The sequence below is a fragment of the Heptranchias perlo genome, chromosome 3 (genome assembly GCF_035084215.1).
Source record: "Heptranchias perlo isolate sHepPer1 chromosome 3, sHepPer1.hap1, whole genome shotgun sequence".
NCBI lineage: Eukaryota > Metazoa > Chordata > Chondrichthyes > Hexanchiformes > Hexanchidae > Heptranchias > Heptranchias perlo.
The window spans coordinates 96,689,029-96,716,884 of NC_090327.1; the positions used below are offsets into that span (position 1 = coordinate 96,689,029).

A 27,856-nucleotide genomic window follows, 5' to 3' on the forward strand; every position below is an offset into this window, starting at 1 on the left:
AGGGATCGAGGGTGGGTTTTTTGAAAAAAAAGGATATGCTGATCGGATTCGATGAAGTAGGGAGGGAGGAGACTAGTGTGCAGCATTAACGCTGGCATGGACCATGTTGGGCTGGATGGCCTGTTTCTGTGCTATACAATCTATGTAATTCTATGAAGCCTGTTTTGAAATGGAAGGGGTCAGTACATGAAGAGAGGGAACCACTTACAATGTGAGCAAGTATGGAAGCCAGGAAAGGAAGTTGGGTGATCAGCAATTTAGTGGAAATAGGGTCAGAGGAGGAGGTGGATCTCATGGACAAGATGAGCTCGGAGAGGGCATGAGGGGAGGTAGGAAAGAAACTAGAGAAACACCCGCGTTCTATGCTGCTTCTTCCCCTTCAAGCGGGGGAGGTTTCGCTTGGTGGGCAAGCAGTAGAGACGGATGGTCTTAATCTTAATGATTTCGAAGTCCATGAGCCCCTTGTACTTGTTGTTTGAATGATTGATGGAGAGGGCAGGGAAGAAGGGTTTAAGGAGACGGTTGGTAGAGGAGAAAAGTAACCAGTTTTATCTTTGCTTGCGAGGTGATCCTGGAGTCGAGTAGTGAGAGAGGAGAGTGAGGAACTGATAGTGATTGACATGGCCCAGCCAGATCTGGCGATGGGTGGTTAAACCAGTTGTGCGCCAGATACGCTGAAGTCTGCCGCTCTTGGACTTGAGGGAGCGAAGATGGGGACCACATCGGAGGAGAACGAACAGGATTGGAATGATTAAAGGTTTTACTGGGGACAAAGGCATCAAAGATGGAGGTGAGGGAGTGGTTGAGCAGATCAACAGTTGCACAAGCGGTAATGGAGGGCCAAAGGCTAGGCAGTTGAGAGCTTGAAAGTGCAGTTGTAAGTGCCTTGGCAGGTTTCAGCACAGAAACGCAGCAAGTTATTTAATATCAGCAAACTGTCTAATATTTCTGATGATTTAAGACCATCTACATACGTGGTTTGTCGATGGAATGGGAGATAAGGTCCTCCCACAGCTCAGCATCATCTTGCTCCTTTGCAAACTCAATGGCCTTGTCCACGTCTTGCAGTTCCTCAGTTATCATTTGCAGGGCACGCCGACTATTACCCATTCTACCTGTATGAGAAAAGAAAACATCAGACTGCAGTTGAGGAGAGACCCAATCACCAATCCCAACTTTTTATTCCCACTGCTCCATCTGAAATTACAGTGGGATAGATTTTAAACTTTTAACGCTAGGCGGAAAACTTCAACAGAAAAAAATCGGGCGAGATGTAAAACAGGTGGGGCTGTAAATCGGGCGAGCAAACCACCACTGACTATCTTGTAGGTGTTACAATCTCTTAAAATAGGGAGTCTGGGGGACTTGAGCCATCAGGAAAAAAATACACCTCCATCCATAGAGCAGACCAAAAGATAAAAAAGACTTGCATTTATATAGCGTCTTTCGCTACCTCAGGACGTCCCAAAGCACTTCACAGCCAACGAAGATACTGTCTGATCACCAAATAATATTCTTAGATGTTGGCATGACAGAAATAAAAGTTCGGATGCAAATCTCAACTTAAGAGTAAGATACTAAATTATTCAAAGAGACCCGATGCACAGCGAGGAAACCAAGGATCTGGGAAGACCATCTCCACAACACAAGATATTCTGAGCATCTTCCCAGTTCTGGGAGCTCCTCCCCATCTTAATACCCACAGACATGGCAACTTTTGCTACAAGAGAACCAGATATTTGCACAACTGAGCCAGCAACAGGTGACTTTCACCTGTGGTTTAAAAGTTCTATAAAAGTCCCATCCAGTTCTGGAACTTGAGCGCTCCAAATGGCACAGTTAAATCTGCAGTTTTACCGAGTGTATAAATGGCAAATTAAGTTCAATATAGATAAGTGTGAGTTGACACATTTTGGTGGGAGAAATAAGGAGGCCACATGCCCCATGGAAAATAAGAGACTAAATAGGGGTAGAAGCGCAAAAGGATCCAGGGCTACGGATTCACAGATCATTAAAAGCAGCAACACAAGTTAAAGCCATAAGAAGTGCAAACAATGCACTGGGGTTCATTTCTAGAGGAATAGAATTCAAAAGCAGAGGAGTCATGTTAAACTTATATGGAACCTTGGTTATGAACATAGGAACAGGAGTAGGCCTTTCAGCCCCTCGAGCCTGTTCCGCCATTAATTACATCACAGTTAATCTGTATCTTATAACTCATCGTCCCGCCTTGACACCGAACTCTTAATACCCTTGCCTAAAAAAAACTTATCAATCTCAGTTTTGAAATTTTCAATTGACCTAGCCTCAACAGCTTTTTTGGGGGGGAAGAGAGTTCCAGATTTCCACTACATTTTGTGTGATGAAGTGCTTTCTGACATCACCCCTGAGCGGCCTAGCTCTAATTTTAAGGTTACGCCCCCTTGTTCTGGACTCCCCCACCAGTGGAAATAGTTTATCTCTATTTACCCTATCAAATCCTTTAATCATCTTAAACACCTCAATTAGATCACTCCTTAATCTTCTATTCTCGATGGAATACAAGCCTAGTCTATGCAACCTGTTCTCATAATTTAATCCTTTTAGCCCTGGTATCATTCTGGTGAATCTGCACTGCACCCCCTCCAAGGCCAATATAGCCTTCCTGAGATGCTGTGCCCAGAACTGAGTGCAGTCTCCAGATGGGATCTAACCAGAGCTCTGTACAACTGTAACATAACTTCCACCCCTTTGTATTCCAGCCCTCTTGAGACCAACATTCCATTAGCCTTTTAATTATTTTTTGTATCTGTCCACCAGCTTTTAGTGATTTCTTTACTTGGACCCCTAAATCTCTCTGCTCATCCACACTTCCTAGCTTCTCAACATTTAGAAAATATTCTGATTTTTCTTTCTTCAGTCCAAAGTGGATGACCTCACACTTTCCCCCATTGAACTCCATCTGCCACAGTTTTGCCCACTCACTTAATCTATCAATGTCCATTTGCAACTTTCTGCTCCCATCTACACTATTTACTGTGCCACCTAGCTTAGTGTTGTCAGCAAATTTAGATATACGACTCTCTATTCCTTGATCCAAGCCATTTGTAAATATAGTGAAAAGCTGAGGCCCCGCAACAAATCCCCGAGGGTCACCACTAGTCAATCCTGCCTATTTGACTACATACCCATTAACCCTACTCTCTGTCTCCCTAAATCCAAATCAATTTTGTATCCAAGTCAATAGATTGCCTCCAATTCCATGCACTCTCATTTTTGTTAACAGTCTCTTATGTGGCACCTTATCAAATGCCTTCTGGAAGTCCATATAAATAACATCCATAGACACTCCCTTATCTACCACATTAGTTACCTCCTCAAAAAATTCAACTAGGTTCATTTGATATGACTTACCCTTTACAAATCCATGCTGGCTCTCTCTGATCAGCTCATATTTGTCCAAATGCCCAGTCACTCTGTCCCTTAGAGCATATTCTCGTGACTTCCCCACAATCGACGTTAGACTAATAGGCCTGTAATTTCCTAGTTCATCTCTCTTACCCTTCTTAAATAGTAGAGTGACAATGGCAATTTTCCAATTCAAGGGGACAATTCCTGAATCGAGAGTTTTGGATGATCATGACTAACGCATCAACAATTTCCTTACCTACTTCTTTTAATACCCTGGGGTGGAAACCATCAGGTTCTGGAGATTTGTCTATCTTTAACAATATTCGTTTCTCCACCACCATTTTTTTTTAATCTAGTTACTTCCTCCCCTTGATTTATTTTTAGTTTTCCTTGTGTATCTGATATTTTAACCTCACCCTTGAAGACTGATACAAAGTAACTGTTTAGTAAGTCTGCCATTTCCTGATTTCCAATTACAATATCACCTGCGTTTGTTATTATGGGGCCCACATTACTCCTTCTCTTAATATATTTGTAAAAACCTTTAGTGTTGTCCTTGATAGCCCTCGCAAGCTTTATCTTGTACTCCCTTTTTGCGTTTCTTACCACTTTCTTTGTATCTCTCCCAGTCCGTGGGATCTAAACTGTTCTTTGCCTTCGTATAAGCCCTTTCTTTTAGTTTTATATTATCTCTCACTTCCCTTGTTGACCAGGGTTGTTTAATTACACACTTAGAGCTCTTGCCCTTTCGGGGCATATACAGGTCTTGTATCCTCCCACTGTTCAACCAGTTCTATCAGTTAATAGTTCTGCCCAGTTGATTATGGTCAATTTCTGCATCACCCCTCAAAAGTCAGCTGTGCCTAAATTCAAAACCTTGGTTCGTGACTCACCCTTCTCCCTCTCCAACCTGATATCGAATTCTATCATATTATGGTCTTTGTTAGTTAGGTGTTCCCTTACTGTTAAGATGATTGTCTAATTCAGGCTCATTATTTATTACTAAATCTAAGATGGCCTGTCCTCTTGTTGGTTCAAGAACATTTTGTTCCAGAAAATTGTCCCAAATACACAAGAAATTTGCTGCCTTTGAGACTCCAGCCGTTCTGCTTCTCCCAGCCTATGTGAAAATTAAAGACTCCCGTTATAAACACTCTGCTTTTGCAACAAGCTTCTCTGATCTCTGTATTTATGTATCCCGCTACTTTATCACTGCTATCAGGAGGTCTGTAGACAGCTCCCACCAAAGTCTTGTATTCTTTTTCTATTCCTCAATTCCACCCAGAGAGTTTCTACTGCCTACTCACCTTTACTGATATCCTCTCTTTCTGATGCTGTAATAATGTCCTTTATCAATACTGTTAATCCTCCTCCTTTTCCAATTTCCCTGTTCTTTCTAAAGACCTTAAAACCTGGAATATTTATCTCCCAGTTATGCCCAGTTTGTAGCCAGGTCTCGGTGATGACCATTACATCACACCCTTTAAGCTGGATTTGTGCTTCTAATTCACTTATTTTATTTCTTAAGTTACGTGCATGTGTGTACAGAACTTTTAATTGGACAACAGACCCTGTCCTGCCCTTGTGCCCTGATGTTTTTAAACAAACATTTTAACATTGCACTTATTTTTTTTTTAAAACACTTCTGTTGTATTTTTATAAAGTTATTTTGTTATTATTTCCTATATTTGTTCCTGAACCTGAAGTATTTATATTACCTTTAACGCTATTGATAACCTGGGTTTTGCTCTCATCCTTTTTTTATTTCTGCCTGAGCCCTCCCCTATAGTACTGTGCACAGTTCTGGTCTCCAGATTACAAAAAGGATATAGAGGCACTGGAGAAAGTGCAAAAAGAATTACAAGGATGATACCAGAACTGAGAGGGTTCAACTATCAGGAAAGACTGAACAGGCTGAGGCTCTTTTCTCTCGAAAGAAGACTGAGGGGTGACCTATTAGAGGTCTTTAAAATTGTGAAGTGGTTCAATAGGGTAGACGTAGAGATGTTTCCACTTGTGGGATAGTCCAAAACTAGGGGCCATAAATATAAGATAGTCACTAATAAATTCAATAAGGAATTCAGGAGAAACCTCTTTACTTAGAGAGAGATGAGAATGTGGAACTTGCTACTACATGATTAGCATAGATGCATTTAAAGGGAAGCTAGATAAGTACATGAGGGGGAAAGGAATAGAAGGGTATGCTGATCGTGTTAGATGAAAAAGGGAGGGAGGAGACTTGTAAACACCGGCATGGACCAGTTGGGCCAAATGGCCTGTTTCTGTGCTGTAAAATTCTATGCCACTCCCTTAGCCTCCCACCCACAGACCTCATTGACGAGAAGGCGAAAGTGAGGAACAAAGTTGAAAGGAAAAGGCTTTTAATGGATCAGGTTAATTAAAGGAGTTATCCATGGCTTTGCCTCTTTCAGCCCGGTTCCCAATCCTACTGTAGTGACTCCTTGCTGTACCCTGTGCCCCCCTCATGATCCGGGTGCATCAGAGTGAGCGAGGCCTCAGTTACCCAGCGGTTACTTTGTAGATGACGCCTCTGGTGGTGCAGACACCGATCCAGTCGACTTCGGCAGTAGGGGGGTTGGGGGTGGAGTCCATTCTGCGCTCGGAACACATCAAACCCGCACTGCTACATAGCGTCATTCTGCTCCACATCACATTTCCCCTGCTGTGGACTCGCCTGTCAATCACAGGCTTCTGTGCAGTAATTTGCTCCAATTAACTTGTTTAAAAATAAATCAATTGCCAAAAAAATTAACTTGTTAATCGCAGAAGTTAACTGTGATAATTGACTACCCGAGATTTTTTTTAATTCGGTTTAATTCGGGCCAACAGTGCGGCGCTCCCTCAGTGCTGACCCCCCCGACAGTGCGGCGCTCCCTCAGTGCTGACCCCCCCGACAGTGCGGCGCTCCCTCAGTACTGTGCTGAAATGTCAGCCTAGATTGTGTGGTTTTGACCCTTGACCTTCTGACTTGGAGGGAACAGAGACAGTCTGATAGGATGAGAATCTCTAGTCCGGGTCCCCTTATTACCGATTCGCCAACCTGTAGAAAGTTTCTCATTACAGTCCCCATATCGGGAGCACGTTCGTGCTAATGCGATTTGCCCGCTATACGCAGCGGACGGTAAATCTATAACAGGTTGCAGCATGAAATAACTCCCACAGCTGTTAACAGTGGGAACAGCAGATTGAAGCTGCCTGAAATCTTCACTTACCAACTGCCTCCCGTAGTTGATAACTGTACAGAGCTTTTAAATCAGTAAGTACAGGGGATTAACGTATTGGACAAATCATCATAATTTGGTTTTGCTTATGGAGGAGTGACGAATTTATTAAACTGCACAGAATGGATGGTGTACATCGTAAGTGGGGCCTTTGTAATTGACTTCTATGTTACTGGTAAATGGTTAGCACTATTTGTCCAATATAGGCGACTGCCTGTGATAAGCGAGGGCGGTGTAAGTAGTGGTGACTGTACTACTCGTTTGATTTTACCCCATCTAAATCTACACTGCGAGCTCACAGGTCTTTCTCCCCCTCCGTGCCACCTGTTCAGATTCTCTTGCATCATGGCACCAATCTCTGCCCGAGAAGGTGAACCTTGGTCCAGTCCTATATCAATAATACTAGGGCCCAAATAACTTAATTCTTTATTTTAATTCAGTGCCTTCTTGATGGACTGGCTAATAACCTGAGATAATCATGGGTGAAATTGCTGGGCTAAATCCATATTGCATCTGTCCATGGCAAAGTATTTTGGTGCATCAGTTCTTTATATTATTTTACTCGTAACTACTTGTCACACTATATAGGCAGTTTCCAGGAATCACTATCAAATTGTGTACCTCCCTGTTTGATACTTATGATGTCAATGTGCAGACAAGGCCAGCAGAGGGCAGTGTTTACCATAAAATAAGACATAACCACATACACTAAGATTAATGGAAAAAGGGACTTTCTTCCCCAAAAACAGCGACACAAAAAAAAATGCTTTTTTTTTAGGTAGTGATTACAATAAACCAACTTCATTGTTTCTTTAGCACCTATAACTCAGGTAAAGTACCACATAACAGACTTATTCGGAAAATAGAAGCACATGGGATTAAACGGACGATGGTAACTTGAGTACGTAATTGGCTAAGGGACAGGAGGTAGAGAGTAGTGGTGAACGGATGTTTTTCTAACTGGGGAGAGGTATGCAGTGGGGTCCCTCAGGGGTCGGAATTAGGACCATTGATTTTCTTGTTCTATATAAATGACCTGGACTTGGGTATAGGGAGTACAATTTCGAAGTTTGCGGATGATACAAAACTTGGCAACATAGTAAATAGTGAGAAGGATAGTAACAGACTTCAGGAAGACAAAGACAGACTGGTGAGATGGGCAGACACGTGGCAGATGTAATTTAATACGTGTGGAATGATGCATTTTGGGAGGAACAACATGGCGAGACAGTATAATCCAAATGGTACTATTTTGAGGAGGTGCAAGAGCAGAGGGATCTGGGGGTGCATATTCACAAATCTTCAAAGGTGGTAAGGCAAGTTGATAAGGTGGTTAGGAAAGCATATGGGATACTGGGCTTTGTAAATGGGGGCACTGAATACAAAAACAAGGAAGTCATGTTGAACCTTTACAAATCATCGGTTAGGCCTCAGCTGGAGTTATGTTTACAATTCTGGGCACCACACTTTAGGAAAGATGTCAAAGCCTTAGAGAGGGTACAGAGGAGGTTTACCAGGATGACACCAGCGATGACGGACTTCAGTTACGTGGAGAGATTGCGAGAAGCTGGGATTGTTCTCCTTAGAGCAGGGAGGAGTAAGACAAGACCTAATAGAGATATTCCATATTGAGGGGTTTTGTTAGAGCAGGTAGGGAGAAATTGTTTCCTCTGGCAAGTGGATCGGTAACCAGAGATCATAGATTTAAAATAATTGGCAAAAGAACTAGGGGGGAAAGTGAGGAGAATTTTTTTCCCCACAAAGGATTGTTAAGATCTGGTCCAGGCTCGATGGGCCGAATGGCCTCCATCTGTGCTGTAACGATTCTATGATTCGAAGTCTGTAACACACCACCTGAAAGGGTGATGGAAGCAGAGTCCACTGGAACTTTCAAAAGGCAATTGGACATGTACTTGAAGAGGATTAATTTGCCTGGTGATGGGGAAAAAACTGGGGTGAGGGACTCATTTGGACAGCTCTTTCAAAGAGGCAGCACAAGCATGACAGGCTGAATGGCCTCCTTCTGTGCTGTAAGATTTGATGATTCTTATATCAGGTTTCAAGGTTACTCTTTCGGAATAGAGCCAGTAATGGTCTATTGTAGCCACAATACTCCACAGTATTGGGAACGTCACAGTGGTTTAATTTATGGGCTTATTGCTCGCAGGCTTTAGTTCTTTTGTGTCGTGTAACTTTCCAGGGAGATTTCAAATAACTTGAGATGGAGAAGACATCTCGGCTGGAACAATGCGACGTATTCTGCTGGACTTGGCTTCTCATATTGAATTAATGCCCCTTCACTTCAAAGTAGTCAGTCCATGCAGACAGAGTCCATTTCCAGAGAGCCCTTCCCCCACCCCCCAAAAACGTGCTCAACAACAAAAATGTTCTTACTTAATAGAAAAACGGTCTCTTCGACAAAGTTCCGCTGCTGACAAATTTCAAGGGCCTGTGGGAGGAAAAAAAAAATGATCAAGCCTGTTGTCACTTCACCTTATTAGTAATTCAGTCATATATCACCTGGTTTTCTCTCAGGGGAGGGGAAGGTTTGGGACATATCTAGGAAGCTGCACATGCCTGCATTTTATATACTTTTATCATCGAGTGTGAAGATTTAATTTGTTCCTCAGGAGGGTTTGGTTCTGGGAACGTGTCCCAAAAACCAGAGAGAACCAAATCAGAACTTTCTTTTTTCCTTCTCGCTCTCAATGGGTGCTCAGCTGGTGAATCCTCGTGGGCAGGAGCTGAAGCTAACTTTCCGAAAGAGGGGACACTTTGGGGATGAAATTGGCCTTGGGCAGTAGCAAATCGACAGCTTGTTTCACACCCCATCTGATTTTCTTTTCCTTCGCCAATCTTACTGTAGAAGAGCAATTTTACCCCATTACTTCAGTGCTGAGGGGAATTATCCCCAACGCACCCTTAATTCTCAGTCCTGCTGCTCCAATTTTAACCCCAGTTTTTCCAATCTGTCATTCTTATCATTCGCTATTTTTCCCCTTTTATAAATATCACTAATTTTTTTTTAATCACTGCTTCTTTCAATGTAAATTTTTCTCTGTTTTTCTATTTAATTTTTTCCTGGGGCCCAATTTCATAGGTGTCAGGTGGTCTCTGGGAAGCTGCCCATGTGGCCAATTTTCACCCATGAGCCTAGACAATGAGCTATTCCACTTTGGGGTGCATCGCAGTTAAATGTTTCCATTTTTTTGTGGGGGGGGGGTGGCGGGGAGGGGGAAGGCCGTCACTGGATAGAATTCAGGAGCTGTCAGCTTTCCCTTCCTGGTGCCAGCTGCACTGATGCCGAATGCAACATTCCCTAATGCGACCCCAGCACAGCAGCACTGGGAGCCGACCCAGGCGACTTTCTGTTCTGTATCGCTTAGTTACTCACTCCCATCACCAACTGAGCTATCAGGGGAGCCCTCAGTTTACAGCCTAAAACACCCGTCTCCTCTTGGAATATGTTTCTCCACTTTAACCAAATCCCCTTCATACTTTATTTACTGTACGGTTTTGCGTGCCAATTTCCAGTTTTGTACAGTAAACATAGCAAACTCTCAACCTCTAAACTGGCCAGGATTCGCCTTAGGTCTGGACCAAGTGGCAGACAAATGGTGAAGATTAACAGGTCCTGCAAGAAAACCACTTCATTTCCTCAAATTGCGTTCCAACCTCCCAGTGACTTGGTACACTCCAGCCTGTGCAATGCATGCTTATTCAGTGTAAGACGTCATCCTAGTAGCATCCAGCTAAGAGAAAGTATTTTGAAATGAGGGGGGGGTTAATGTGTAATATGCTTTCTTGTATTTTATGCACTTCACCACCGGCGCACTGTGGCTGCAGTGTGTACCATCCACAGGATGCACTGCAGCAACTCGCCAAGGCTTCTTCGACAGCACCTCCCAAACCCACGACCTGCACCACCTAGAAGGACAAGAGCAGCAGACACATGGGAACAACACCACCTGCACGTTCCCCTCCAAGTCACACACCATCCCGACTTGGAAATATATCGCTGTTCGTTCATCGTCGCTGGGTCAAAATCCTGGTACTCCCTTCCTAACAGCACTGTGGGAGAACCGTCACCACACGGACTGCAGCGGTTCAAGAAGGTGGCTCATCACCACCTTCTCAAGGGCAATTAGGGATGGGCAATAAATGCTGGCCTTGCCAGCGACGCCCACATCCCATGAACGAATAAAAAAACCCGACAAATTGCATTTATGTAGATCCTTTAACACAGGAAAATGTTCCAAGGAGCTTCGGAAAGGTGTAATCAGAAAAAAACAGACACCAAGCCAAAGAAGCTATTAGGAGGGGTGACTGAAAATTTGGTCAAAATTATGGATTTTAAGGAGGGTTTTAAAGGAGAGGGCAAGTAGTTTACACTAAACAGTTGAATTATTATTTAATTAGTCCATTATCTGTCCTTCAGTTTTGGCAGAGAGAGAGATTTAAAGCTGGGTGGAGAGAGAACAGGCCCCAATTGATAGAGAAACAGCAAATGCAGCAATGGCAATAGAGGAAAATGGAGGACTGTAATTACTAAGCAGTCTATTCTCTCCATGCCTCGACTGCGAAGGTCAGAGCTTTCGAAAGGAAGATCTTATATTGCATTTATATTACAGCACTGCCCGAGGTGAATCACAATCAGGTAACGTTTTAATACCAACAAAGTGCATGCAATACCAATCGGGTAACGCTTGTAACAGCAATCGGGCGGGGCCACGTCGCCAATCGGGCGGGGCCACGTCGCCAATCGGGCGGGGCCACGTCGCCAATTGGGCGGGGCCACGTCGCCAATCGAAGCAGATAGCATTGATGCATTTAAGGGGAGGCTTGATGCGTACATGAAAAAGAAGGGAACAGATGTATATGGGGGAGGGGGGGGGGGGGAAGAGGTAATTAGAGTGGGAGGAGACTCTTGAAGTATAAATACTGACATAGATCAGTTGGGCCGAATGGCCTGTTTCTGTGCTGTAGATTCTAAGGAACAATTCACTAGCATGTTCCATTTAACAACCAACCAAAGTCCTTGCATTGCTCAATGATAACCACTTGAGAAAAGTAGTATTCTTGCAGTCAGCGACATTACAGAGAGTTACCAAGACCGATTTACCTTTTCCAGTGGACAATGGGTGCTGTCTCTCAGGAATGGCAACAGGTTTGGTCGATCATATTCGGCGTACAGGCTGATCTGCTGTTCGTGGTACTTCTGTCCTTTATGGTGATCTCTCTTGAACAGGTTATGCAAATACTGTTTAAAGGAAGCACAGAGTAGCTGTCATAACATAACTGCCAGACATAAAACTTTAAAGCAAAATTAAATAAGTTCAGCATCCACAAACTCTTTTATTATTACACACTCCAAGATGAGAACTGTAACACAAGTATGGATAAGAAACTCATGCTCAAACACTTCCCCAAGTAGAGCTTCCAGAAAACAGGATCATGATGAAAAAGGCTAGAGATCATCACACTTAAAGGAATAGGGATACCAATAACTACAACAGACGGAACTTTGCAATTTTAAGGCTGTAATTCTGCCCAGAGATTATAATAAAACGTGTGAGCTATTCACGTTATGTTCACGGTTTGCAATGTCACCCGAACCCAATTAATTTCTGCTATTGCTGTTACTACAAGCAACAGTCCTGGTATCCACGGTAAACTAAAACCTGGGAATAACGCAATGAGTAAGTCACAGAGGGATGAATGTCCCATGTGAAAGCCACAATTTCCCCACAACACCAGAAGAGACAAGAGGCAGCGATTTCATTTTACAGGTTTTAAAACGAAACAACCCGTCAGCAGGAAGCAAGCCAAGGACTGTGACCTAATCTTAAAGTGCAGAGAGTAAACTCCTTGATTTAGTTATTGCATGCTCCCAATCGTGGCTCCGTCTGCCTGCTCAGGTGAACCATTACAGATCCCATGGCGATATTTGAAGAGGAGCAGTGGAGTTCTCTTGGTGACCTGGCCAATGTTGGCCTTTAACCACCGTCGAAAACGGATTAACCAGCTGATCATCTCATTGCCATTTGCAGGATCTTGATGTGTGTAAAATGGTTGCCACATTTGCCGAGATAATACTCAATTCACTTCAGAGTAAGGAAAGAAAGAATTTGCATTTATGGAGCACCCTTCATGACCTCAGGGGGTCCCAAAAAGCTTCACAGCCATTGAAGCATCGTCACTGTTGTAATGTAGAGAAATGCAGCAGTCAATTTGTGCACAGCAAGCTCCCACAAACAGCAATGAAATAAACAACCACATAATCTGTTTTAGTGACGTTGGTTGAGGGATAAATATTGGCCACGACACGGGGAGAACTCCTGCGGTCGTCTTCGAATAGTGCCATGGGATCCTTTACATCCATCCGAGAGGGCAGACGGGGCCTCGGTTTGACGTCTCATTCGAAAGACGGCACCTCCGACAGTGCAGAACTTCCTCAATACTGCACTGGAACGTCAGCCTGGATTATGTGCTCAAGTCTCTGGAGTGAGACTTGAACCCACAACCTTCTGACTCAGAGGCGAGAGTGTTACCACTGAGCCATGGCTGCCACCTAGTAATTCACTGTAAATGAAGCGTTTTGGGACATTTCGGAGTGATGCTCTATAAATGGAAGTCTTTTCTTTTATTAAATTTCAAGCCTTTTTTTTTACTTGGTTCCAGCAACTGCCATTTTAAATAGTCGTGCAACATTAGCAAGCCATCTCTGGGATGTGCAACAAGGAAAAGAACACTCCAGATATACAATGTGTAACGCACTGATATTATGTTCCATTTCATTTTAATTTGAGATGTGCAGGCAGCACCTGGCACACTGATCAATACCCAGCATTGTATTATAAACTGACTTTCTTAAACTACATTTCTTCATCATCATCTCTACAATGATTATAAAATGTTACTAACATTACATTCACCCTCACCTGCATCTCTACAGTAGAGTGTACTTAGAGTTAACATATGAAATTAGCTAGATAATTCTGATTTGGAGTTTAATTTCTTTAAGATCTAATTTATGCATCAAATTCTGGACAGTTGCCTTATTGCACATGCACAGCATAGCACAGGCCGCCATTCGGCCCGTCGTGTCCGTGTCAGCTCTTTGCTAGAGCAATCCAAAACTAATAATCCCACTACCCCGCTCTCTTGTATCTTCCTCTGCTTAAAATATTTATCCAATTTTCCCTTGAAAGATGCAATGGTCTCTGCCTCAACCACCCTGTGACTAAACATTCTCTGGTCCAACAACCCTCCGTGTAAAGACGTTTTACCTAACCTCTCTCTCCTCACTCCCTTAATGACAATTTTAAACTGACGATCCCTTGTCTCTGACTCTCCTACCAGAGTAAACAGTCCTTCCCTATATCATCCTATCAAAACCCTTTTTTAAATCCCTTCTTGGTCTTCTATGCTCCATTAGAATATTGCCTGGATGTCAGGTTTCTCCTCATAGCTGCAGATTAACTAACATCTCTCGTCTTGTGCCTGAAATCAGTAACATCAGTTTTTTCCTGTCTCCTGTAGTTATTTACATTAACAAAAATCTAGCCTTTTGCACACAGCATGGCAACACAGTGGGGAAACAGGAACATCTTGCCATGCTTCATGGGACACTGCACACCAACCACATTTTTGAAACAGATGAAATGCAGTCACCTCTTACTTTGAGTATATTGGAAATCAATAGGTTTGTCTTCTTGTTACAAGCTTTGCGAATTGATGCATAAACCTTCCCCAAGCATGGCAACAGTGAAAGAATTCCCTTTTGTCACAGCACAAGTTTTTAATCATTGAGACACAAGCTGTTATCTCCACGCAACTAACTGCCCGACGACAAATTCTAAGAGTTTCCAAATCACTGTAAAACCCATTACAGGAACCAGTATGCTGTACAAGAATGAACTGCTGCTGTGTACTATAGCCACAGCCCAGCACATTACATGACCACGGTTGAGCAAAATGGGGATCAGACCAGTTAGGATCTCTCATAATGCTCATTAGAACATAAGGACATGAGAAATAGGAACAGGAGTAGGCCATTCAACTCCTCGAGCCTGCTCTGCCATTCAACTAGATCATGACTTATCTGCACCTAACGCCATTCACTTGTCTTTGCTCCATATCCCGATACCCTTACCCAACAAAAATCTATCTATCTCAATCTTGAACGCTCCAATTGATCCAGCATCCACAGCCTTTTGGGGGAGAAAATTCCAGATTTCCACCACCTTGTGTGTGAAAAAGTGCTTCCCGATTTCGCTTCTGAATGGCCTCGCTCTAATTTTCAGATTATGTCCCCTTGTTCTTGATTCCCCCACAGAGGAAATAGTTTCTCTTTATCTATCTTATCAAATCCTTTTATCATTTTTAAACACCCCTCAGATTAAATCACCCCTCAATCTGCTATATCCCAGGGAATACAAGCCAAGTTTATGTAACCTGTCCTCATAATTTAACCTTCTAAGCCCTGGTATAATTCTGATGAATCTGCTCTGCACCCCCTCCTAAGGCCAGTATATCCTTCCTGAGGTGCGGTGCCCAGAACTGAACGCAGTACTCCAGGTGGGGTCTGGCCAAGGCTCTAAACAACTGAAGCAAAACTTCCTCCACTTTATATTCCAGCCCCCTTGAGATAAAGGCTTTTTGTACCTGTAATAACTTTTAATGATTTGTGTATTTGGACTCCCAAATCTCTTTGCTCCTCTACAGTTCCTAGTTCCTCACTATTTAAAAAATACTCCCATTTATCTTTCTTGGGTCCAGAGTGGATGACCTCACACTTGCCTACACTGAACTCCATTTGCCATAGTTTTACCCATTCACTTAATATGTCTATGTCCCTTTGCAATTTGCTGCTCCCATCTGCACTACTTACTGTCCCTCCAAATTTAGTGTCATCTGCAAACTTGGATATACAACTCTCTATTCCTTCATCCAAATCATTAATAAATATGGTGAAAAGTTAAGGCCCCAGAACAGATCCTTGGGGAACACCACTTGTCATATCTCGCCAATCACAGTACCTACCCTTTATCCCCACTCTCTGTCTCCTATCTCCCAACTAATTTCCAACCCAAGTCAGAAGGCTACCTCAAATTCTATGCACTCCCATTTTTGCTAATGATCTCTTGTGTGTAACCTTATTGAATGCCTTCTCGGAGTCCATGTAGATAACATCATTAGGCACTCCCTTATCTACCTTATTAGTGACCTCCTCAAAAAATACAACTAGATAAGTCAGCTATGACTTACCCGTAACAAGTTCATACTGGCTCTCTCTGATCAGCTCATATTTATTCAAGCGCTAAGGCACTCTAACCCTAATGACAGATTCTAGTCGTTTCCCCACAACTGATGTTAAACTAACAGGCTTAGTTACCTGGTTTCTCTCTCCCACTTTTCTTTAATAATGGAGTGACATCAGCAAATTTCCAATCTAACGGCACAATTCCCAAATCAAGAGAACTTTGAAAGAGTATGACTAATGCTTCTGCAATTTCCTCACCTACTTCCTTTAACACCCTGGGGTGGAAACCATAGGGTCCTGGAGATTTATCTATCCCATGTCCCACTATTTTCTCCATTATTACTTAAAAAAAAATTGAATCCAATGAGTTCTTCCCATTGATTTTTGTTTAGTTTCGCTTCCTCTCACTCGTATTTTATCCTCTTCCTCTATTGTGAAAACAGATACAAAGTAATCGTTTAAAAAAATCTGCCATTACCCTGTTATCTATTACCGTAACACCCGTGCCTCTCTTTAATGGGCCAACTTTTCCCTCAGCCACTCTTACTCTTAATATATTTTACTATTAGCCTTTATATTAATTGCAAGTTTTTTTTCCGTTATTCCCTTTTTGTAGCTCTTAATATTTTGTGTGTCCCTTTGTTGCTTTCTGTATTTCTCCCAGTTTGCTGGATTACCATTTTTCTTGGCATCAGTGTAAGTCACTTCCTTGAGCTATATACTGCATCTTACCTCATATGTTGACCAAGGTTGCTTGATTGTAAAAGTGGAACTTTTGCTCTTTAGGATATGCATTGGTCTTGTATTGTTTGAAATACTTCTTTGAATACTTCCCACTGTTTTTCTGTAGGTTCACCCGTTAACAGCTCAGCCCACATCTCATTCCTTCAAAGTCAGCCTTAAGTTTAAGACCTCGGTTTGCAGGTGATCTTTCTCCTTCTCGAACTTAATGTCAAACTCTTGTCATGTTATGGTCACTGTTGCAAGATGCTCCCTTACTGTCAGATTATTAATTAATTCTGGCTCGTTACTCATTGCAAATCTAGTATGGCCTATTCCCTTGTCGGATATAAAAGATACTGTTTCAGGAAACTGTCCTGGATACGCTCTAGAAATTCATTGCTTTTACAACTTGAACTGTTTTGCAAATCCCAGTCTATGTGAAAATTAAAACCTCCCATTATAACTGCTTTGCCTTTGCTACATGCTTCTTCGATCTCCATATTTGTACATCACTGCTGTCAGAAGACCGGTAGACAACTCTCACCAGAGTCTTGCATCCTTTGCCGTTTCTTAATTCTCCCCAGAGTGCTTCTACTGCCTGCTCACCCTTACTGAAATCCTTTCTTTCAATTGCAGTATTACTGTCTTTTAGCAATATTGCTACTCCTCCTCCTTTCCCCTTTTCCAAAATCTCTGTAAAGGCCACTATGTCGTACCCTTTGAGCTGAATTTGTGCTTCTAATACGCTTATTTTATTCCTTATGCTACATGCGTTTGTGTAGAGAGCTCTGATTTGCCCACATGGGCTGATGGTGTTTTTCTCAGTTTTTAAACTTACCACACTTTTTCTTATTTTTCAACATTCCTGTTTTATTTATATCAGATATATTATTAATTCATATACTATTATCTGAACTTGAATTTATCCAATTCTCTTTTGAAAGTTATTATTGAATCTGCTTCCACCACCCTTTCAGGTAGTGTATTCCAGATCATAACTACTCGCTGTGTAAAAGCTTTTTTCCTCATGTCGCCTCTGGTTCTTTTGCCAGTCACCTTCAATCTGTGTCCTCTGATTACCGACCCTTCTGCTCCTAGAAACAATTTCTCCTTATTTACTCTATCAAAACCCTTCATGATTGTGAACACCTCTATCAAATCTCCCCTTAAATTTCTCTGCTCTAAAAGAACCACCCCAGTTTTCCCAGTCTCGCCACATAACTGAAGTCTTTTATGTCTAGTACCATTCTAGTAAATCTCTTCTGCACCCTCTCTAAGGACTTGACATCCTTCCTAAAGTGTGGTGTCCAGAATTGGACACAGTACTCCAGCTAGGGCCTAACCAATGTTCCATAATAGTTTAGCATAACTTCCTTGCCATTGAACTATATGGGCTCGATTTAAAAGTAAAAAATGGGTGGGTTGGAGACGAGGGCATTGAAAATTGCCATCATTTCAGACCCACCCCCCAACCCGCCTATTTCTGGTGTTCACGGGGGCGGGACGAGGGACAGGCGGCCAACCCACTCCTAGGAGGCAGGTTGGGCCCTAAAACATTTCAAAGGAGGCTTCAGGCCTCCATTTTTAACTAATTCCCCATTTCAACCCCGGGGGGGCCAGGATTCCCAGGCCTTCTGTTTTATGCCTCATGAAAGGAGACAAGAAGGCCCGAGACTACAGGTAAGTGCCTAGAAAGGCACAGCTTGTGGGCCTGGAGGAGCAGGAGTGCTTCCCCCAGGCCCAACAATCCTAACTGCACCCCCCCCCACCCGATCGCAGACCCCCGACCCCTGACCTCCGACCCTCCCCCTCAATGATCGCGGACCCCCCGATCCCATCCCCCATGACTCGCAACCCCCGCGCCCATCTATGCCCACCCATGGAAACAAAAACCTACCTGCAGACGTCCTCTCCTTGGCTGGTCGCCTGTCTGACTGGGACCAGCCTATCAATCAGACGGTCAGTCCGACGGGAAACCGACAAAAAAAACGTCCTTACGTCAAAATTGTAAGGACGCCCGGGAAACCTGTACTAATGGGTTTCCTGACCTCAAACTGACCCCCCTCCCCCACCCCCTTCCCGCTCCGTTTGAAAATTGAGCCCGATGTCTCTATTTAAAAAGCAATGGATCCCATATGCCTTTTTAACAGCCTTTTCAACTTGTCCTGCCACCTTCAAAGACTTGTGTACATACACCCCCAGGTCTCTCTGTTCCTGCATCCCTTTTAAAATTGTACCCTTTAGTTTATATTGCGTGTCCTCATTCTTCCTGCTTTAAATTTCATCTGCCATGTGTCTGCCCGTTTCACCAATCTGTCTATGTCCTCCTAAGGTCTGTTACTATCCGCTTCACTGTACCTTTGAACTCTTATCTTTGCTCTCATCCCTTCTTTTTCGCATCTTTAGGTCATCAGTTTTACCATAATTTCTAGTCGAACCCTTACCCCACTCCCTGTTAATTGTATCCATGTGGTTCATATCAATTAGTCTTAGTTTTAAGGAGGTGTTGATTTCAATTGGGGCTCTCGTATCCATTTATAGGAGGGAGCTTATCTAGGGGGTGCAGGATGTGTAAGGATGATCTCTGTGAATACAGGCTTGGAAGCAACTGAACACCAGGCTCTACGACTTTTGACACTCCCTTATTGCTTAAAATCCTTTCTACTGCCCTAGTTATCCTTTCAGCGAAGACCTTGGTCCCAGCCCGGTTGAGGTGCAACCCGTTCCAGCGGTGCAGTTCCTTCCTGTCCCAGTACTGATGCCAGTGTCCCATCAAATGGAACCTCTCTTTCCCACACTAATGCTTCAGCCATGCATTCACTTTCCCGATCTGTGTTTCCCTATGCCAATTTGCACGTGGCTTGGGTAATAATCCTGAGATTTCTACCCTCGAGATCTTGCTTTTTAATTTGGTTCCGAGCTCCTGATACTCTCTTAGCAGGCCCTCCTCCCTGTTCATTACTATGTCATTAGTCCCGACAAGGATCATGACAACTGGTTCTTCACCCTCTCTTTCCAGGTTCCTTCGCAGTCGCTTAGAGATATCCATTACCTTGGCACCGGGTAGGCAACAAATCCTTCGGGACTCTCGATTGTGACCGCAGAGGATGTTATCTATTCCCCTAATTATCGAATCCCCTACAACCACAACCTTTCTATTCTGCTCCTCCCCACCCTTGAACTGCCTCCTGCTCTACAGCGCCTTGGTCAGCATTTTTGGCTGTCCTACCCACAGCCTTCCACCTTATCCTCACAGGTATACACTGTGGACAGGATCAGATTCTGTGGTTCCACCTTCCCTGTCGCCACTAGATTCCCGTACCCTGCTGACTGTCAGTGACACACTCCTCTTCCTGTACCCTGCTGACTGTCAGTGACACACTCCTCTTCCTGTACCCTGCTGACTGTCAGTGACACACTCCTCTTCCTGTACCCTGCTGACTGTCAGTGACACACTCCTCTTCCTGTACCCTGCTGACTGTCAGTGACACACTCCTCTTCCTGTGCCCTGCTGACTGTCAGTGACACACTCCTCTTCCTGTACCCTGCTGACTGTCAGTGACACACTCCTCTTCCTGTACCCTGCTGACTGTCAGTGACACACTCCTCTTCCTGTGCCCTGCTGACTGTCAGTGACACACTCCTCTTCCTGTGCCCTGCTGACTGTCAGTGACACACTCCTCTTCCTGTACCCTGCTGACTGTCAGTGACACACTCCTCTTCCCGTACCCTGCTGACTGTCAGTGACACACTCCTCTTCCCGTACCCTGCTGACTGTCAGTGACACACTCCTCTTCCTGTACCCTGCTGACTGTCAGTGACACACTCCTCTTCCTGTACCCTGCTGACTGTCAGTGACACACTCCTCTTCCCGTGCCCTGCTGACTGTCAGTGACACACTCCTCTTCCTGTACCCTGCTGACTGTCAGTGACACACTCCTCTTCCTGTACCCTGTTGACTGTCAGTGACACACTCCTCTTCCTGTACCCTGCTGACTGTCAGTGACACACTCCTCTTCCTGTACCCTGCTGACTGTCAGTGACACACTCCTCTTCCTGTACCCTGCTGACTGTCAGTGACACACTCCTCTTCCTGTGCCCTGCTGACTGTCAGTGACACACTCCTCTTCCTGTACCCTGCTGACTGTCAGTGACACACTCCTCTTCCTGTACCCTGCTGACTGTCAGTGACACACTCCTCTTCCTGTACCCTGCTGACTGTCAGTGACACACTCCTCTTCCTGTACCCTGCTGACTGTCAGTGACACACTCCTCTTCCTGTACCCTGCTGACTGTCAGTGACACACTCCTCTTCCTGTACCCTGCTGACTGTCAGTGACACACTCCTCTTCCTGTACCCTGCTGACTGTCAGTGACACACTCCTCTTCCTGTACCCTGCTGACTGTCAGTGACACACTCCTCTTCCTGTGCCCATACCTTTCACTCTGATGTGGCCGTGTTCTGGAGTAAACTCAGATATTAAGTGCAGAGATCTTAACTGGACAGTGCCCACCATGCACTGCACCACACAAGTGCCTTATACCTAGTTTATACTGTTAATGAAAGATAGTTTTCTGGAGCAATATGCTCTAGAACCAACAAAAGGGCAGGTCATACTAGATTTAGTAATGAGCAAGAGACAGACTGTAAAGGAATATTCATCTAACAGTGATCACAATATGATCAAACTCAATGTTAGGTGTGAAAAGGAGAAACTTAACACAGTCATTAAGATTCTAGATTTTGGGAAGGCTAACTTTAACGGGATGAGACAGAGACTGATGAGACCAAACTGGTCAAAACTGTCATCGAGTAAAACTACAGATGAATAATGGGAGGTGTTCAAAAAAGAATTTAGCTTAATACAGGACCAGTATATCCCCCTAAGGGGCAAGAGCTCTACTTACCAAATAAAACAGCCATGGTTGACAAAAGAGGTGAGAGATAACATAAAACTAAAGGAAAGAGCATGCAAAAGTGCAAAGAACAGTGTAGATCCAGGGGACTGGGAGAGATATTAAGAGCAGCAAAGGAAGACAAAAAAGATAGTAAGAGCTGCAAAAAGGAATACGGAAAGAAACTTGCGAGGGATATCAAGGTTAACACAAAAAGATTTTACAATTATATTAGAAGAAAAAGGGTAGTCAAGAGTCATAGTCACCCTTTAAAAACACATGTGGGTAATATTGCAAATGAAAATAAGGAAATGGCAGACTTGTTGAATAATTACTTTGTGTCAGTCTTCACAGTAGAGGAAGAGGATAATATAGCTGACATTCCAGGGAAACCAATAATGAATTAAGGACTGGAACTCACTAAAGCTAATGTTAGCAAGAAAACAGTATCAGAAGAAATAGTGGCGCTAAAGACTGACAAATCCCCAGGACCTGATGGTTTCCACCCCAAGGTTTTAAAGAAAGTAGGTGAGGAAACTGCAGATGCTTTAGCCATAATCTTCCAAAGCTCTCTCAATTAAGGAATTATCCCTTTAGGTTAGAAAATTACAAATGTAACTCCATATTTTAAGAAAGGAGAGAGAGAAACCAGGAAATTATAGACCTGTTAGTCTAACATCTGTTGCAAGGAAGTTATTAGAATCTATAATTAAGGACAGCGTGACTGAACACTTCGAGAAATTGGAGCTGATTAGAGAGAGCCAACATGGATTTGTAAAGGGTAGGTCATGTCTGACAAACCTAATTGAATTTTTTGAGGATGTAACTAAAGTAGAAGACGGGAATGTCTATGGATGTAGTTTATACAGACTTCCAGAAAGCATTCGATAACGTTCCATATAAGAGACTGTTAGCTAGAATTAAAACTCATGGAATTGAAGGCAAGTTATTGATCTGGTTAGGCGGTAGAAGACCGAGAGTAGGGATAATGAGTATGTACTCGAATTGGAAGGAAGTGACCAGTGGTGTCCCACAAGGATCTGTGCTGGGGCCTCAACTATTCACTATATTTATTAATGACTTAGATAACACAATAGAGAGCCATATATCCAAGTTTGCCGATGACACAAAGATTGGTGGCATAGTAAGTAGTGTAGACGGGAACATAAAATTATAGAGACATTGATAGATTAAGTGAGTGGGCAAAACTATGGCAGATGGATTTCAACACAGGTAAGTGTGAGGTCATCCACGTTGGACCAAAAAAGGATAGATCTGAGTATTTTTTTTTAAATGGTGAAAAGCTAGGGACAGTGGAGGTCCAAAAAGATTTAGGGGTCAATGTACACAGATCACTAAAATGTAGTAATCAGGTACAAAAATAATCAAAAAGGCGAATGGAATGTTGGCCTTTATATCTAGAGGCCTAGAATATAAAGGGGAGGAAGTTTTGCTACAGCTATACAAAGCCCTGGTTAGACCACATCTGGAGTACTATGCACAGTTCTGGGCACCGCACCTAGGAAAGGATATATTGGCCTTGGAAGGAGTGCAGCGCAGATTCACCAGAATGTTACCAGGGCTCCAAGGGTTAGATTATGAGGAGAGATTAAATAAACTAGGCTTGTATTCCCTGGAATATAGAAGGTTAAGGGGTGATTTGATTGAGGTGTTTACGATGTTGAAATGAATTGATAGGGTAGATAGAGAGAAACTTTTTCCGCTGGTGGGTGAGTCTAGGACAAGGGGACATAATCTTAAAATCAGAGCCAGGCAATTCAGGAGAGAAGTTAGGAAACACTTGTTCACACAAAGGGTGGTAGAAGTGTGGAACTCTCTCCCCCAAAAATGCAGTTGATGCTAGCTCAATTAATAATTTTAAATCTAGATCGATAGATTTTTGCTAGCCAAGTGTATTAAGGGATATGGAGCCAAAGCGGGTGGATGGAGTTAGGATACAGATCAGCCATGATCTCACTTAATGGCGGAACAGGCTTGAGGGGTTGAATGGCCCACTCCTATTCCTGCAATGGAAAACTAGATTGCTGAGGTTTCTCATTCAAATCGCCAGCAATTTGTTTGACAATGAATTAGAGATTCATCAATCATTGAGGAACGTCACGTGCGCAATTGCTTTGAGTGTGCTCAGCGTTCTGTGGCTTTTTGACTGAGATAATCAGACACACTGGTTTAAGTGACCTGCCTCACCACTAGATTTTTCCTGGATCAACCTACTTCCAAGCGTCATAGAAACAAGTCAGTGATTGGAGCGGGAATCAACAATCATGCAGAGATACTCAAACCCTTGGTGAAGTTTCCTCCTTCCAATTTACTTCTGATTTACTCTCCCTCCCCTCCCAGGAACAGTACTCAATATTAAACCAATCGACTGTTTTTCAGCTGCCATAGATTGATGCAGGAACTGAACATAGGGATAGGAGGTCACGCAACCTCCTTAACAAACCTCTAAAGGCTGAAAAATGCTTCGGACATTGGAGGCCTCAAACAGCATGAACGTTGGTTATGTTTATTCTCCTCCTAACCCTTTATCAGGTCATTTTTATCCACACACCATCATCCCACGAAGAGGGGAAGATGATGATCTGCTCCAACCAACTACCAGTTACAGGGGTTGAAATTGGCCTCCAGCAGTAGCACAAAAACAGGCTCATTGATTCCACTGGAGTCAATGGAAAAGAAAAATAGGGCACGGTGTAAAACGGCTGCCGACTCACTTTGAGCCCTTTTCGTGCTACTGGCGAAGACCAATTTTACCCTAACATTCTTATCAGGCACCCGGGGACACGGGTCACCCGGCAGGCAATCACCTGGCCTCCAGTGACTGTTGAACTGTGATGGCATGGACAAAATAATAAACTCGCAACTGCAAATCCACATTCAATTACTTTGTGGCATCTTCAAACACCATATGCTGCCCTCAAAAGCAATCATTTTGAACAGAGGAGGTATTTAATGTTTATATAATGCACAGAAAACACACTCACCACATGCTGCAGTTCTAGTTGATCCTTCAGCTCCTCCACAACTTTGTCAATCTTCAATAGAAAAGCAAGTTGAAAGTTAATCAGAAAAAAACAACGATCTAATAAGCAAGAAGTCCACCTCTGACCACAGTTAATGCAATCTCATTATACTCTCTGCTGTAGCGTTTCTGAATTGTACTGCTCTATATCTTCATTTTGATGGTTATATTTTTAATGAAAGAACAAGTTGTGATTGAAATTTGCTACTTACTGAAATTTTATTTTCGTTGTCCAGGAGCATGTTGACCGCTTGCTATAGAGGAAGTACAGAGTAATGGTTAAAACAATGTAATGTTTAAAAGTAGACAGCAATAAGTCAGTCAGTTTTACAATAAAGTGCATGCAGTTGGCTCTTAGAATAAGCTTTCTGACAAATATCGGAATCTGAAATCACAAGCTATCAGTGGTATTTTAGTTAAGCTTCGTTGAGACACTGCTGTAGGCTCAACAACAACTTATATTGATCTGGCATCTTTAATGTAGAAAAAAATCCCAAAGTGTTTCATGGTGTGAGGCAGAGGAATGAACGCCAACCCGTGGAGGGAAAAACTAGGAGGTAACTGAAAACTTGATCGAAAGGATGGATTTAAAGAAGACTTTTAGAGGTGGAGAGAAGCCAGGGGGCGAGCGGAAGTTCAACCTGCGGCAGCTGAAGGAACAACAAGGGGTTCTATACAGACGAGACTGCCCGGAGGTATCCGTGGAACGGCTTTAAAGCTTGTCTTTTGCACATGTAAGTAGGGAGAGATAAAATGAGGGGATAAAGAGACGTTTATGTGTGTACTGAGAACACTGAAATTCTTTACACTTCAGTAATAGTTCCAGTGGAATTCCTAGTCCACACAAGGTCAAAGGACATAATCGAGGATTCATACGTACACAATAATGGTTCATCTTTGCTGCCATCATAACAATGGGGCACGGTAGCATAATGGTTATGTTACTGGACAAGTAATCCAGAGGACTGGACTAAAATCCAAAGTCATGAGTTCAAATCCCGCCATGGCAGCTGGTGAATTTAAATTTAATTAAATTCAATTAATTAAATAAAAATCTGGAATTAAAATACTAGTATCAGTAATGATGGCCAGTAATGATTGTCGTAAAAACCCATCTGGTTCACCAATGTCCTTTAGGGAAGGAAACCTGCCGTCCTTACCCGGTCTGGCCGATATGTGACTCCAGACCCACAGCAATGTGGTTGATTCTTAATTGCCCTCTGAAATGGCCAAGCAAGCCACTCAGTTGTAAAATCTCGCTACGAAAAGTCACAATAAGAATAAAACCGGACGGACCACCCGGCACCGGACACGACAACGGCAAACCAAGCCCAGTCGACCCTGCAAGGTCCTCCTTACTAACATCTGGGGACTTGTGCCAAAATTGGGAGAGCTGTCCCACAGACAAGTCAAGCAACAGCCTGACATAGCCATAATCACAGAATCACATCTTTCAGCCAACGTCCCAGACTCTTCCATCACCATCCCTGGGTATGTCCTGTCCCACCGGCAGGACAGACCCACCAGAGGTGGCGGTACAGTGATATACAGTCAGGAGGGAGTGGCCCTGGGAGTCCTCAATATTGACTCGAGACCCCACGAAATCTCATGGCATCAGGTCAAACATGGGCAAGGAAACCTCCTGCTGATTACCACCTACCGTCCTCCCTCAGCTGATGAATCAGTCCTCCTCCATGTTGAGCACCACTTGGAGGAAGCACTGAGGGTAGCAAGGGCACAAAATGTACTCTGGGTGGAGGACTTCATTGTCCATCACCAAGAGTGGCTCGGTAGCACCACTACTGACCGAGCTGGCCGAGTCATGAAGGACATAGCTGCCAGACTGGGCCTGCGGCAGGTGGTGAGCGAACCAACACAAAGGAAAAACTTACTTGACCTCGTCCTCACCAATCTACCTGTCGCAAATGCGTCTGTCCACGACAGCATTGGTAGGAGTGACCACCGCACAGTTCTCGTGGAGATGAAGTCCCGTCTTCACACTGAGGACACCATCCAACTACCACCGTGCTAAATGGGATAGATTCAGAACAGATCTAGCAGCTCAAAACTGGGCATCCATGAGGCGCTGTGGGCCATCAGCAGCAGAATTGTATTCCAGCACAATCTGTAACCTCATGGCCTGGCATTTTCCTCACTCTACCATTACCAACAAACCAGGGGATCAACCCTGGTTCAATGAGGAGTGTAGAAGAGCATGCCAGGAGCAGCACCAGGTGCACCTAAAAATGAGGTACCAACCTGGTGAAGCTACAACTCAGGACTACATGCATGCTAAACAGCAGAGCTAAGCGATTCCACAACTAATAGATCAGATCAAAGCTCTGCAGTCCTGCCACATCCAGTCGTGAATGGTGGTGGACAATTAAACAACTAACGGGAGGAGGAGGCTCTGCAAACATCCCCATCCTCAATGATGGCGGAGTCCAGCACGTGAGTGCAAAAGACAAGGCTGAAGCGTTTGCGACCATCTTCAGCCAGAAGTGCCGAGTGGATGATCCATTTCGGCCTCCTCCCGATATCCCCACCATCACGGAAGCCAGTCTTCGGCCAATTCGATTCACTCCACGTGATATCAAGAAACGGCTGAGTGCACTGGATGCAGCAAAGGCTATGGGCCCCGACAACATCCCAGCTGTAGTGCTGAAGACTTATGCTCCAGAACTAGCTGCGCCTCTAGCCAAGCTGTTCCAGTACAGTTACAACACTGGCATCTACCCGACAATGTGGAAAATTGCCCAGGTATGTCCTGTCCACAAAAAGCAGGACAAATCCAATCCGGCCAATTACCGCCCCATCAGTCTACTCTCAATCATCAGCAAAGTGATGGAAGGTGTCATCGACAGTGCTATCAAGCGGCACTTACTCACCAATAACCTGCTCACGGATGCTCAGTTTGGGTTCCGCCAGGACCACTCGGCTCCAGACCTCATTACAGCCTTGGTCCAAACATGGACAAAAGAGCTGAATTCCAGAGGTGAGGTGAGAGTGACTGCCCTTGACATCAAGGCAGCATTTGACCGAGTGTGGCACCAAGGATCCCTAGTAAAACTGAAGTCAATGGGAATCAGGGGGAAAACTCTCCAGTGGCTGGAGTCATACCTAGCGCAAAGGAAGATGGTAGTGGTTGTTGGAGGCCAATCATCTCAGCCCCAGGACATTGCTGCAGGAGTTCCTCAGGGCAGTGCCCTAGGCCCAACCATCTTCAGCTGCTTCATCAATGACCTTCCCTCCATCATAAGGTCAGAAATGGGGATGTTTGCTGATGACTGCACAGTG

The 27,856-nt window shown here is 43.9% G+C and overlaps 1 protein-coding gene across 2 annotated transcripts in view; it reads right to left on the reverse strand.

Moving 5' to 3' along the window:
- vps41 (VPS41 subunit of HOPS complex) overlaps positions 1 to 27,856 on the reverse strand; it is a 181,061-nt gene that overhangs the window by 15,525 nt on the left and 137,680 nt on the right. For both annotated transcript variants that reach the window (XM_067980957.1, XM_067980963.1), the window contains exons 20-24: positions 24,772 to 24,813; positions 24,522 to 24,572; positions 11,755 to 11,892; positions 9,027 to 9,081; positions 975 to 1,115 (exon numbers count right to left, since the gene is read on the reverse strand). In XM_067980957.1, coding sequence (XP_067837058.1) covers positions 975 to 1,115; positions 9,027 to 9,081; positions 11,755 to 11,892; positions 24,522 to 24,572; positions 24,772 to 24,813 — 427 coding nt within the window. The remainder of the gene's footprint in view (positions 1 to 974; positions 1,116 to 9,026; positions 9,082 to 11,754; positions 11,893 to 24,521; positions 24,573 to 24,771; positions 24,814 to 27,856) is intronic.